Source organism: Pistacia vera, unplaced genomic scaffold (genome assembly GCF_008641045.1).
Source record: "Pistacia vera cultivar Batoury unplaced genomic scaffold, PisVer_v2 Contig502, whole genome shotgun sequence".
Taxonomy (NCBI): Eukaryota; Viridiplantae; Streptophyta; class Magnoliopsida; order Sapindales; family Anacardiaceae; genus Pistacia; species Pistacia vera.
The window spans coordinates 41,405-54,963 of record NW_022196338.1 but is presented as its reverse complement, the minus strand read 5'-3'; the positions used below and the strand labels follow the sequence as shown (position 1 = coordinate 54,963).

Below are 13,559 nucleotides of genomic sequence, written 5' to 3'. Positions count from 1 at the left end.
CGTTTATATAAAGAGGAATACTACACATATAATTTTTTTATAAGCTAATTTAGACCAAGCGAAGGAAAGCAATATTTTAAAACCTGGCCCAGTCTAGCCCGATTGGTTGAAACTGTTCAACCGGGACCTGAGGGTTTCATCGGGTCAAATTACCAATTTTTTTATTCACTTGACGATGATCGACGAACAATTGAAAGTCGGGATGTTAGGGGTTTTGAAAAGGAAATATCGGTGAGTGCAATGGTGGTTACGGAGGTGATTTTCAATTAGTGAATCGACCGAAAATCACAAAACTAAATCACTGGCTAAGGAGAGTGTTTTTGTGGTGATGGGAAGTGTTGTCGTTGCCGGAAATAAACCCTATTTGCCCTGGTTTGTCGACGTCGGTGGTGGTGTTTAGGATGTTTTTATAACATTTTAAACTATTGGACATCGATTTTATCCGTCGGTCAAACTAGTTAAATCAGTCAACCCAAGAGCTGGCCACTTTGCCCAATTTCACCCTGGGTTGGTTATTAAATCACCGAAGAAAAGTACGAACAATTCATAAATATTTTATTAATGGGAACTCTCTCATAACTAGTACATGGCTATCAAACCAAACATAACTTTAACTAATTAAAAATGACTCCACTCTAATCAGTTTACTACAATGCAGTTATTATTACCTGCAGTCACCATTTATTTAATTTTAACCTTCAAATTAAATTAATTATAATCTTGATTATCCTTGACCATCGTCACAATCTTGAGTATTTATTGATCATGGTAAGTTAAAGTTTAAAAATGGCCTCTTGCTCCCTTTTGAATATGACCAAGGAGAAGGGGCAGGTGCCATGCTTGGAGGTAATGCTTAAGGCAGCACTGTTATAACCAGTTTTTGCCCTCGATCACAGTGGTTGCCCACGCCACAAATTTACCATTTTTTCCCTGAAGTTGCTAAAACAATGGTATCATCTCCACTGGTTAATGGCGTCCCTTCCAGCGGCGCACTGCAGCTTTGGAAATCAGTTCCGTTCACTTTGTACACATTGTGTGCTCCTGCTGGATACTTGAAAACTGCATATATCAATCAAATCTCTCACATTAGGATAATGATCAAATAAACTAGACCTTACCATTAGTAAACAGATCGAGGATGGAGCTTACCAAGTCTGTCTCCTACATGAAACTCCTTGCCATTAGCCCAAGCTTGGTAATCAAACCCGACTGTCCACCCGGATTGATCTCCAACGATGAAGTCCTTTGCAGAAGTGATCATCGGTCCAAATGTGGCAACAACCAAAAGTAAAATAAATACATGACTCAAACCCATATCGAGTGTCGCTATAAACTTTATTTTCTAGCACAACAATGAGAGCTCCCTCAGTTGTAATTAAATTACTGGAGTTTGATGTGTTCTGTGACTGCCCAGGTCCAAATATATATATATATGTAGTGTTGCTAGCGTTTGGTTTTTGTGAACCAACGGCCAAGGACGGCACAGCCATTAGCCGCCCAAGGAGAATAGGACTGACATGGATGAGTTATCTAGCTAGAGAACAGTTTATGTAGAACGATTGGAGATGATTACAACATGGTTTAGCTTCTAAACAAGATTTAACCTGTTCTGAGGTTCGGCCTTTTTTTCCCACATAGTTTTCTACTATCTTGCATGTTATATTATATGATTTTGGTTATGTTTTATAAAAGTAGAAAATTAGAAGATATATCAGATTAATGTAAGATTGTGGACGTGTATACACTACAACAAAAAGGGCCTTTAGCTATGAATTTTTTCGTTGCTAAAAACCTAGAAATAGTTCCTGTATACATTTAGCGACGGAAGAAAATCTTCACCACGATCGTCACGGTAGGCATGTCACTCTTTATTTTAGGCGACGATTTGTTAAAATTTGTCGTTAAATCTGGCGACAAACCAAAAAATTGTTGCCTATACCATTTTCATCGCTAAAACTATTTATTGATGAAATATTAGTTGTTGTCACCTAAACTGAATAGCGATGTACTCTCTATTGTGTCGCCTACACTATACTGCGATGAGATGTGTGTTTGTGTCACCTAATTTATACCGCGACAAAATGTGAATTTTGCTCGCCTATGATATACCGTGACGAAATGTGCATTTTTGTTGCATAAAGTTAATAGCAACGTCATAATTGTGTGTATCGCTCAAAACTCCTATCGTTAACATAAATAAAATAAAATTTAGGGCAAATTTTAAGGATAATGTTATATATCAGATTAATTAGAGTAATAATATACTTACAATATAATCTCATAAATTTTCTCTCATATCCTCAATAATTAGTTTATGATAAATTTTCTTGTCTGGCCAATTGCGAACTAACCAATTGCAAGCTATCACGTCAGAGTTGTAAGAGAGAGTTTGTGAAATTGGGCTGTAAGTCAATCTTTATTGGATTGATTACATAAATACTACGTTTACAACTCAATCTTACAACTAACAGAGTTGGCACTATCACATCAATTAACGACTTTGATTAAACATGAACGATTGTTCCTTAGAGATGAATAGTCGTTCCTTAGAGATGAATGGTCATTCCTTAGTGACAAACGATCGTTCATTCATAGGGAATCGTTGTTCCACTCATAACGAATGGTTATTCCTAGGGCCGTAAACAAGCCGAGTCGAGTCAAGTATCACTCTAAACGAGCCTGACTTGGTTAAGTATTAAACGAGTTCGAGTCGAGTCACGAGTCAGTCGAGTCAGGAAAACTCGACTCGTTTATAATCGAGTCAGCTCGTGACTCGACTTGAACTCGTTTGACTCGACTCGAAAAACTTGATTAACTCGAGCTCGAACTGGCTCGATTATGGCTCGATTACGACTCGTTTGCCCCATTTTTTATGTAACCCACAGATCTTATTTTATACAAATCGGATCTAATTTTTGATATATTTGTATCCAAATCAACATAAATCACATCAAAATCAACACATCAACAATGTATTACACAACAAATTATAAAATCTTAAAACTTTAATTAAGGTTTGGGTTAATTTGCAATATTTCAAAACTTTTATATGTCAAATTACAAGACAGACCTAAAACCTTTTTTTTTTTTTTTTTTGGCAGAAAAACCCTAAACAAGCCACTATTGACTCGCAAGCCGAATCGAGCCGAGCCAGGGTAGACTCGAACTCGGCTCGATACCTAATTAGAGCCTTATTTGAGCCGGCTCGGCTCGTTTATAAATGAGCCGAGTTCAAGTATTTAACGAGCCGAGCCGAGCCGACTCACGAGTAGCTCAGCTCGGTTGACACCCCTAGTTGTTCCATTCATAAGGAACATTAATTCCTTATGAAAGAATGATTGTTCCTCTCTTGTCAAGAATGATTGTTCCTCTCTTGTCAAAGTCATTTAGTGTCTTGGGTGTGGAAAGAGCTGACATGATCGTTGTCAACTCAACTATCACGTTTGGGTTATAAGAGAAAATTATGAGATTGGGTTATGAATATAGTATTACTCTTAAATTAAGTACGTACATATAACAATTTATTAAGACCCTGTCAACATGTTTCATACCATTTAGAAATATTAATTTACTTGTATTTTGTCTAGGTGCCGGAACAAGTTCAGATATAATTAATGAACTTGATGAAGAAATGAAATTGAAATTGAAGATTTTGGCTTTTTCCGTTGAGCCAATTAAAGAAATGAAAACATCAAACTCCATTGATGAGTGCAAGGATCACATTCTCTGGTTGTAATAGCCTGCCCTTCCATTGTTCTTCTGCAAGCACTCATCTTCTTCCACCCAAGAATTTTCACAATTATATCATACAATTTTGTCTTAGATTTTTAAAAAATAAGTTACATTTCTATCTGATATTGATTTCTTTCATGATCAATGCATTTATATATCACCTTGTTTCATGTTAGCATTGAACGAATAGAGAGTAATACGAAATCAAAAATAGTAAACACGCACAAACCACAAACAGGAAAGAGAAAAAAGATATACGAGCGATTTAACTTGGTTCACCCAATTAACAGACTACATCCAATAGAGTCAATATTATTACAATATTACCTCATTTCTCTTGTCTAAATGAAAGTAATTTACCTTAAGATTTGATAAAGTGGTCGACAACTCCAACAAGCATGAAGTAATTTTGTTTTGAAACAAGTCTGAACTAGAAACAAAGGATTCACAAAAGCACTAGTACTTATATTACATGGGAAACTTAAGTACACACCAAATACAAGATTAAAACATAACAGTTAAGAGTATTAAGCTAATGATGTTAAAAAGAGATAAACCATCATTTTGATTATGGAGGTCGAATCCAAACCTGCTCCAAAATTGTCCTGCCCCAATTGCACTGGTACATCCGTGGGAGTTGCGATGGCGAGATATACTCATCTTCAAAATAACTTACTGTATTTGCCAATTCTTTGGTCTCCTCCTCCAGTGGAACCATCATGGATGCATCCCCCAAGAACAGTGCTTTATTATCAAACCTCTCAATTGGACACCAGTTCATCTGTGACTGATCGAGCCTGAGAAAACGCCAAAAATCTTGAGAAAGATAAACCGAAAGTAAGAGTTTTCCATCAGACTCAGTTAAGAAGTCACAATTGTATTCACCACATTGATCCTTTATCAAAGGATAAGAGTACGTTTTCCACTCCTTCTGCTCAATGTTGAATGCACCTATTGCTTCTGCAGGAAAAGAAGCATAAAACACTCCATCCATATACTCCACATCCGACACCATTAGATTAGAACAATCAAACCAGAACTCGGTCCACTTCCTGTCTCCAGGTCTACATATTCCTATACAATACTTATCAGTATATGACATCACCAAGAATATCATACAATCTGATGAAGCTGGAGCTGTGGAGAATGTTCCTTTAACGCAAGAGAACGATGACAACTGTCCGAGCTTATGAGAAAAATCTGGTAGGTCAATGAGTTCATCAGTAAAAGGACTATACAAGAACAGAGCAGTTAGCATCCTCCAATAGTTTTTACGAAGATCTTCTGTTGAATTAAAGAAAAGCCCCCAACCATGTTTTGTATCAAGAGGCCTTCCAGTTAAAAGAATTCCTCTTTCTCTTGCACTTAAAATGGTGTATATTCGTCTGGATAAAGGGTTGTAAAGGTAAAAGAGGCACCGATTAAAGGCCATAATCCACGGTATATCAACAGATTTAACATTGTCTGTGTTAACTTTTCGCCAGTTCTTGCATACCAACAGGAAATTCCTCTGATCCAAGTAATAGAGACGATTCATGATTAACCCAAGTATATCAACATGAAGAACAGCCCATGACCGCCTCTTGGTCTCTTTCCCCTTCCACCCGCTCATCATTGCAAGTTAATCTTCCCTTCCCTGAACCAAATTACGGGGAACTATACAAAGTTAGTCCAAAGACCCTCCCACTTAAAGACATACAAACTAAAAAGAATAAAACCCTAAGCAAAATGACTCACCAAAAACACAATTATTTCTTTATATAACCCCACGAAGAGCTGATTATATACATCTCCAAAGATATTTAGCCTTCTATACTTGTTGAAAAGCAAAAACATTCATAAGTAAAGAATAGCAAGAACTTGAAACAGTCTATGATAACTTTAAGACTATTTCATAAGCTGGCCCGGACAATCCAATGAGTAGAACACCAAGTATATATATGCCTCAAAACAACTGAAACTTTAACAACTCACACTTAACACAACGTATCAGAAAGAGTGAACAGAGCCTACATCTACCATTCACATTTCATGTATAATTTTAGTCAAATGAAAGTAATAATAAACGGTTTGAGCTTCAAAAAAAAAATGATAAAATTCGACAAAGAAATAAAGAAGTTGGATAATGTTACCCCTAGCCGGTGAGGGTTACAGCTCCGGTGCTGGTAACCGTAGGAGATAGTTTAAGGGAACTTCAGGTGATTGCTTGTTGAAGAGAGCTGTCAAGTGAAGCGTGAAGTGAAGCTAAATAGTGGCAAATCTTTGAGAGAATATGTATATTTCGTCCTTGTAGTTTCTCCTGCCTCATAAGGACATTTATTTTGAATTACTACATTTTAGTCCCCACACTTTAAAAACAGGTGTTAAAAGACAATAATTTCCTTAAAGCATATAATTTTTTTTTTTTTTTATAACCGAAGTATCCGGGCTAGTTTGCGTGCACCTTAACTAATCTTTGGGGTCCATTGAACACCCTACAAATCCAAAATACTAGGTAAGTTACAATATGATAAGTGACCATAAGGTTCGAACCCAGGAATTTAATGAAGAGAGCAAACCTCCTTGACAGCTAGCCAACCCCTTGGGTTGAAGTACATTGTCTTTTGACACCTACTTTGAGTTTTTGCTAAGGGTGTGGATTAAACTATAATATTTGAAAAGACTGTCCTTGGCTAGCAAGCGGGGGAAACCATGGGGACCAAAAATATCTCCCGCAAATCTCCTGCCAAGGTCAATAATGTATGCAAGAGATTTAGCTTATAAGTCGACAACTCGACGCGTGTTTTACTTACTGTTGGAACGACATAATGGAGGTAAATGACGTCATTATCCTCCCTTTTTTTAATTTAACGGTTATAGGACACTCACCAACTCTTCTCACTAATTTTCTTTATAAACACGACGTGTCAGCTCATAATGAGTTCTATTACCCAACAATAAGTCTCGCTTAACTAATTGCGAACTGCCACGTTAATGTTTGAAAGAGAAAATTGTGAGAAATGTTTGATAACCTATCTTTATTCTAAATTTAAATAAGGAAAATGTTACACCCACAACTTCTTTTCACATACTTTTGCTCACAATCCGACGTGGCAGCTCGCAATTGGTTAGCTCGTAATGAGTATCATCTAGATCTCACCTGATAAATTATGATTAACCAATTATGAACTGTCACGTCAAGGTTGTGAAAGAAAGTTTGTGAGAATAGACTGTGCGTATAGCATTACTCGTTAAATAATAAAATGATAACTTTATTACCTTTGTGAGTAACACTATACTTATAACTTAATTTTATAAATTTTCTCTCACAATTTTAATATGATAGTTTATAATTAATCAACTCGTAAATAGGTTTTACCAACTTGTTATTGTTCTATTTACCCAATTAAAAACTAACCGATCGTAAATTGTCAGGATTTCGTAAGAAAAAATTCGTAAAATTATGTTGTAAGGCAATTTTTTTCAATTAAATATATATATGAAAAAGTAAAAGTTAAGAACACGTGTCACTATAAGGTCCAAAGGAATGGTTAAGAACACGTGTCACTATAAGGTCCAAAGGAATGGTTAAGAACACGTGTCACTACAAGGTCCAAAGGAATGGTTAAGAGCACGTGTCACTATAAGGTCCAGCAAGATCCAAAGGAATGGTTAAACGGTGAAAGCAAGTTATATCTCCAAGTTTCCCACCACAAAAATTAAAAGATTAAAGAATAATATAAAAATTCATTAATTTAACCTAAAAAAAGTATACACAAGCCTCTCAACGTTATTGCCATATATCGCACGTTAGATTAAGTGAATTTGGGTGAATAGAAAAATATTAATTTCCTTCAAACTTAAAAAGTATGACCTAACGATCCGTCAATAACGAGGGTTAGGGTCGTATTTCTAAAACCAAAACCAGTTGGTGGTCACTACAGAAAAGGCCAAACATACATGGTCAGGTTGCATTTTTGTGATTAATAGGTGCTCAATACAGAAAATGCCAAAAAAAACAAGATTTATTTATATTTATATTTTTGTTGCTGGCTTGGTAAAATTGTGATGAAAAGCAATAATGCAGGAGTATTTCCGGATCAGGAATAAATTTATTTATTTTTTCTTATGACTTAGACATATTAACTACCTTTATTGATTTTTTTTTTTTTTTCAGGTTAGCTTGCACACATTTCGATTAATCATTCGAGGTCTTAAAGTTAATGACCGAGTATACCCTCAAACAGTCATTCTGTTAGTAACCAAGTGATTTAAATTCATAACATCTTGAATAATACACTCAATAGTCTTTCATTGATTTTGGTTCCTTTTACTTTTTTATTTTATTTTAATTATTATAAGAATAAAGAAGATTCTTATTTTAGAAAGATATTAATATTTTTATTTTTATTTTCCTAATGTACATTTAAACTCAATAAATATATTCTTCTTATATATATATATATATATATAGGTGTAACTCATTTACTGTTTTTATATCAAATTAAAATACAATTTTCAATTATCATAAAGTCACATTAATTAATATATTTAACTGGGCTCTAAATTATATTGTAGATCAAAGTATCTAACACTAACTCTATATACGTCAATAGAATACTAGGAAAATAAGGTGATGAATCGGAAACAGGATTATCATTCTCTTTATTTAGTTTTCTAATTCAATAGCAACTCTTCCTATTAATTAATCCTTTTAAAAACAGGATTCTTCATAAATGCAATATATATATATAGTTAAATATAATAACATTGAATTGTTCTTCTTTCAATAAACTCTCCTCCTTCACATCCAATATGAGCCATGATAGTGCTGTCAAGTCATGGTCCGATCTTCCAGTTGATATACAAAGCGTGATAATGGAGCATCTATATTTCGATGATCAAATCCGTTTTCGAACTGTCTGCAAAAGTTGGCGGTGGAATACTTATGCTATTAAATCTGCAGATCAATTGCCTTGGATATTTGCTTACAAGTACAAACAAGATGACAGTGGCTTTTGTTATCTCTACAACCCTTCTAACAAAAAGAAGTATGAGATTAAAAAGAAGTTACCATTTGGATCAAGGTTTCATGATTCAAAATATGGTTGGATTCTTATATCCAAACCAGAAGAGAATGTTTCTTTTCACCTTGCTTGTAATTTACTCTACTTCTATAATCCTTTTACTGATGAAACAATAAAACTCTCGGTATTGGAAGATCCTCACATTGAACAACATCCTCTATACATTGATAGTTCTCAGGTAATATTCTCAGGCAATCCAACTTCCAACGAGTGTGTGATATTTCTTCATGTTGCGAATGGTTGGGGATTGATAAGGAAAATAATCTACACATGTAGGCCTGGAGATACAAGATGGACTAGTCATTATTGTTTAGAAGATTTTGGACGAGATATTCTTAGTTTGGCTTGTGTGGATGGAGTCCTATATTGTGCTACTGTTAGTCGTGACGGTATATCTGAAGATAAAAATTTTTCTTTATGTTCCTTTCAAATTATAGTAAAAGAGCAGAAAATCATTCTTGATCCAGTTGATGTTCTCTCTTTTGCAATTCCCCCATGGAAAATGCTCTACCATTGTAGACTAATTGAGTCAGATGGGAATGTTTTATTAACGTATAATTATGAATATGATGAAAGTTGTGTTGTTTTTAGGGTTGATTTTTCAGAGAAGAAGTTGGTTGAAATTGAAAATTTGGAGAAGAAAATGTTGTTTAGAGGTTTGGAAAAATGGATATTAGCTTCGGCGGTGGGGGCTGCAAGTGAATTAGCCAATACTGTACATCGTAATTGCTTCATGGAGTTTGACTCTTGTTTTTATAAGGCACCAGAAACTCACTTGTGTCCACAACCTTACGGCTGGATCAAGGAAGCATATACATCAGTTTATCAGAGTATTTGGATTCAACCTCCGCTACATTTTACAAGGTATCAGAAAATCACTCCTTCTGTCCACAGCTTTATGATCGGATCTATCCGAGTTCCAATAAGGATTCAACTTCCTCCACAAAGTCAGTGATTTTATTTTTTATTTTTTTTATTTTGATACTTTGAGAAGGTTGTTATTTTGAAAAAGGGATTATATGATATTCATTAGAACTTTAATAATATTCTTCATATATTTTTTTCATAAATTTGGCAACCCTATATTACAAGAAGTCGTTAATGAATTTAATAATATATCATTATTTTATATTAGCATTAGGGAAAGCTTTTATTTTTATTTAAAAAAAAAAAACTTTAAAGGCAAGAATTAAGAAAAGAATATGCTTTTTTAAAATATAGATATAAAACTATTTAGGTTTTCTATTAAGATTATTATCCTTCTAATATGAAGTTGAATGCATATTGATATAAATTAATTAGACGTCCTTTAGTTGTGCTCCCTTCGCTGCTGAAGCCAAGACCACCGTGCAGGTTCTGCCATACTTCTTTTTTCTTAGTTGCAGAGTTTTCCCAACGCCATCCATAAATCTCAAGTGAAAAAAACATTTATAAAAATCATGGTCATGGTTTCAGTTTTTGTGAGTAGAGACTCAATGAGGATTGCAGGCAAAACTAGTAAAAAAAAAATTCCTCCAAGTAAAGAATTATAATCCCTAATTTTGCAATAGAGATTTGAAGTTTTTTACAGCAAAACAATGACAAGAAACGTTCCCTATTTCTGGTTTCCTAGTTAAGTTGATCCTTAATATCCCCTTACAGAAATACTAAGTTACAGCAAGATCATGCACTCAAGATATTTCTCATTCGCACTCCTCTGACAAACAGTATCCAGACATAACTATTTTATCAGTTTTTGGTAATTGTCAATTACGTGCAGTTTCATACCCAACATCTCTTATTATTTTCTTTTAAATAATAAATCTTGTGTATTTATCCTTTTTTAATAATAAAAATCAACTATTTAAAAAAATACGACCCTAACCCTAGTGTATTAGCCTTTTTAGTAATTGGCATTTGCCGGTTTCGAAAATGCCATTAATTCATCCTTTTAAGTTTATTAACAATTTTATTAATGTGACCTCCAAAAGATATACTAACCTCTCAACATTATTCATATATTTTGGATATTGGATTAATTAAATAATCTAACCATTTGGAAAATATCAAACGCACAAGGTAACCACTAAGTGCTTAGTACGGAATAGACAAAACACCCAGGGTCAAGGGCACAATTGTGTAACCAACAGTGCTCACAGAAAAATGTCAAACACATTGGATTTACATAAATAACCCTACTTGTAAAATACCTCAAATTCTTGTTGCTGGACATGGAGGAAAAGCCCAATAAAGAGAGCCCAAAGACTCAGAAAAAGGAGTCCAAAATAAAAAGCCCAAACCCGGTAAACTCCATACCCTGTAGGTTTGTTAACAAACTGTTGACCCGTTTTGCATGGTAAGTTTTCTATTTTCGGACCATTTATTAAATACTTCTTAAAGTAAACAAAATTTAGTAATAATATTAAAAAAATAACTCATATTAAAAAAAAAAAAATCCTAATTTTGTAGGACATCATTCGTTCAATTTAGTTTTCTAATTTAAATAAGGACTCTATAGTTGCAAACCCTTATTCTTTTTCTTTTTCTAAATGCATGTTTTATATAAAATTTAAAATTGGTTTTTTTTTTTTTTTTTAAACAAAAGATACAAGGAATGAGTTGAATTTTTTTCAAAAACGGTTTTTNAAAAAGTTGAAATAATTAATTAACTGCTAAAAGATTATAAAAAAACAATATATACATTTCCTACGGGGTTTAATTAACATGTTTACATGTCAGAGATGAGCATATTCAATTTTCTCAACGTCTAATCATAGGAAACCTCTTATGTATCAACCTACCACTAAAAACACCTTGGAAGAGCACTTTTAATCAGCAAATAACTATTAAAGCCTCTACATGAAAAGAGATAAAGAAAACTTGGACAATCAACCTGTTTGGTGTTCCATGTAAACAGAGATTGCAAATCGGCGGTTATATTCAATGTCAGGCTGACCTGCATACAAGAAAAAATTTACTTAAGAGTAAATTTGGAATCAAGAGCTAGAAGATAAATGACATAATAATGTGTGCTTACAACACAACACATCCATGGAAGAAGAGCTATGAATGTATTAAATCAGGCTTGTCCCTTTCAATCCATTATTCCTATAATGTGAATTATGGAAACCATAAAAAGAACTCTGGTTCACTTAGAAAATAATGACCATTATCATACTCCAAAGTTCGATTTTCTTCTTTCAGATGGCGAGGGAAGCCCCCTCATCATATCCTCCGGAACTCCTAAATCAACTGCCTAATGTTTTTAGCTGGGGTAGTAATGACCCCACAACACGCATACCATTTCAGCATTGCACAATGACTGGGAATCGAACCCGTACCAAGGCGAGTCTAGGTTTACAATCTCCTCTAGCAATATACTTATTACTATCCCTACCGAAAAAGGCGTCATCAACAATGAAATTCCAAATGACCCAGCTGCGAACTAAATGATCAACTTACTGTAACAAGAGCACTCACTATCACCAAAGCCGCACCTTATCATGTATTAAACTAAACTCTCACACATTAAACTAGTATAAACAAAATAATGATGTACAATTATCAATATTCCTATCATCAATTAAAGCTTCTACTTATCAAACTAATTACTTAATCATACACATAATTTAGATTCAAAGCCCATAAATCTAACAAAGCTTCTACAAATTACAAAAACAATCAATACTAAAAATCAAAAAAATTTAAAAATTACCTCATCGTTTCCATGCGTCTGCTTTTGAAACCAATTAATATTCACTACCTACAATCACAAAAAACACAAACCCATAAAACAAAAATCACTCAAAATCACAAAAGCCCAACTGGGTTCTCTTAATTCAAACACGAATCAAAGACGGATCCAAAAAAAAAAATTCAACGAATCAGATAAAAGACACTCGTAAGTTGACCTGGATTTCAGCAGTCGGAGAGGGAGTGTTAAGGTTGTCAGATAGAGAAGCGATGGCGCACATTAAGGCGACAATGGTTACGGCGAACGTTAACAGAGCGTTGGCTCTGTACCCAAATGAATGCATTTTTTTGGTATTGCCGTTTATGCTGCAGCTCGTTTTATTGTTTTCGTTTTTGTTTTTTTTTATTTTAATTTTAATTTTGTTTTTCGTTTTTGTTTGTGGGTTTTAATATACTGTTGAACTGTAACCAGGGTTCTGTTAATAGAGCAATTTGATTGGATGATACGCGTGCTTAAGGATTAAGATCATTTGGTGAGTCCATCTGCTGACGTGGATATTTTTAGGTTTTGATTTTTGAATATGATTTTTCTTTTTCTTTTTCTTTCATTTTTATTTTTTATTTTTTGTTTTGGAAAATGTGTCTAAGACGAAGAAAAACAACTCTTTATTTTCCATAAACATCTCAATAATTTAACTATTAATTCTTTATTATAAATTTTTAAATAATATTAAAAAAATTATACAAAACCTCTTATAATATTTATATAAAAGATCTATATATATATAGATATCAAGTTTGATCACCTTTACAACAAGAGTGTGTATATTACAAACATTTTACTAATGTATACGATCTTGAATCTCATCAGTATCAGTACAAACCAAGAAATTAGGTTGAGCTTGTTAGGGATTACTAAGGTGTATCCATTAAGTCATGAGGAGATCCACACAAAGTGTATTTAAGGTATTGCATTTAAAGGATCACGATGAATGGGGCAAATATTAAGGGTTAAAATTTATAATTTAAAGGAATGGAATATTTTAAAATATATAATAAAAATTGGTGACTATGGCCACCCAAGGCCCA

General features: G+C 33.8%; 4 protein-coding genes across 5 annotated transcripts; 1 reads left to right on the top strand and 3 right to left on the bottom strand.

Annotated features, from left to right (window-relative positions):
• Positions 1-920: 920 nt before the first annotated feature.
• LOC116105654 (blue copper protein-like) lies at positions 921-1,315 on the bottom strand (the record flags this gene model as incomplete). The annotated part of the gene is made up of 2 exons (XM_031392062.1): positions 1,150-1,315; positions 921-1,059 (listed from the first exon to the last, which is right to left on the bottom strand). Coding segments are annotated over exons 1-2 (305 nt in total), but the record flags the coding sequence as incomplete, so codon positions are not given.
• Positions 1,156-9,753, top strand: LOC116105653 (F-box/kelch-repeat protein At1g57790-like). The gene is made up of 2 exons (XM_031392061.1): positions 1,156-1,368; positions 8,551-9,753. Exons 1-2 carry the CDS (start codon positions 1,354-1,356, stop codon positions 9,751-9,753), a joined length of 1,218 nt encoding a protein of 405 aa, XP_031247921.1. The 5' UTR covers positions 1,156-1,353.
• On the bottom strand, positions 4,075-5,960 carry LOC116105648 (F-box/kelch-repeat protein At1g57790-like). Of its 2 annotated transcripts, XM_031392056.1 has the most exons (3): positions 5,865-5,960; positions 5,470-5,542; positions 4,075-5,368 (listed from the first exon to the last, which is right to left on the bottom strand). In XM_031392056.1, exon 3 carries the CDS (start codon positions 5,345-5,347, stop codon positions 4,301-4,303), a length of 1,047 nt encoding a protein of 348 aa, XP_031247916.1. In that variant the 5' UTR covers positions 5,348-5,368; positions 5,470-5,542; positions 5,865-5,960; the 3' UTR covers positions 4,075-4,300. The 2 variants fall into 2 exon arrangements, with proteins under 2 accessions (XP_031247916.1, XP_031247915.1); XM_031392055.1 differs by lacking the exon at positions 5,470-5,542.
• A 1,827-nt stretch (positions 9,754-11,580) lies between the features above and the next one.
• Positions 11,581-12,866, bottom strand: LOC116105652 (signal peptidase complex subunit 3B-like). The gene is made up of 3 exons (XM_031392059.1): positions 12,689-12,866; positions 12,493-12,540; positions 11,581-11,733 (listed from the first exon to the last, which is right to left on the bottom strand). Exons 1-3 carry the CDS (start codon positions 12,812-12,814, stop codon positions 11,581-11,583), a joined length of 327 nt encoding a protein of 108 aa, XP_031247919.1. The 5' UTR covers positions 12,815-12,866.
• Between the last annotated feature and the right edge of the window lie 693 nt (positions 12,867-13,559).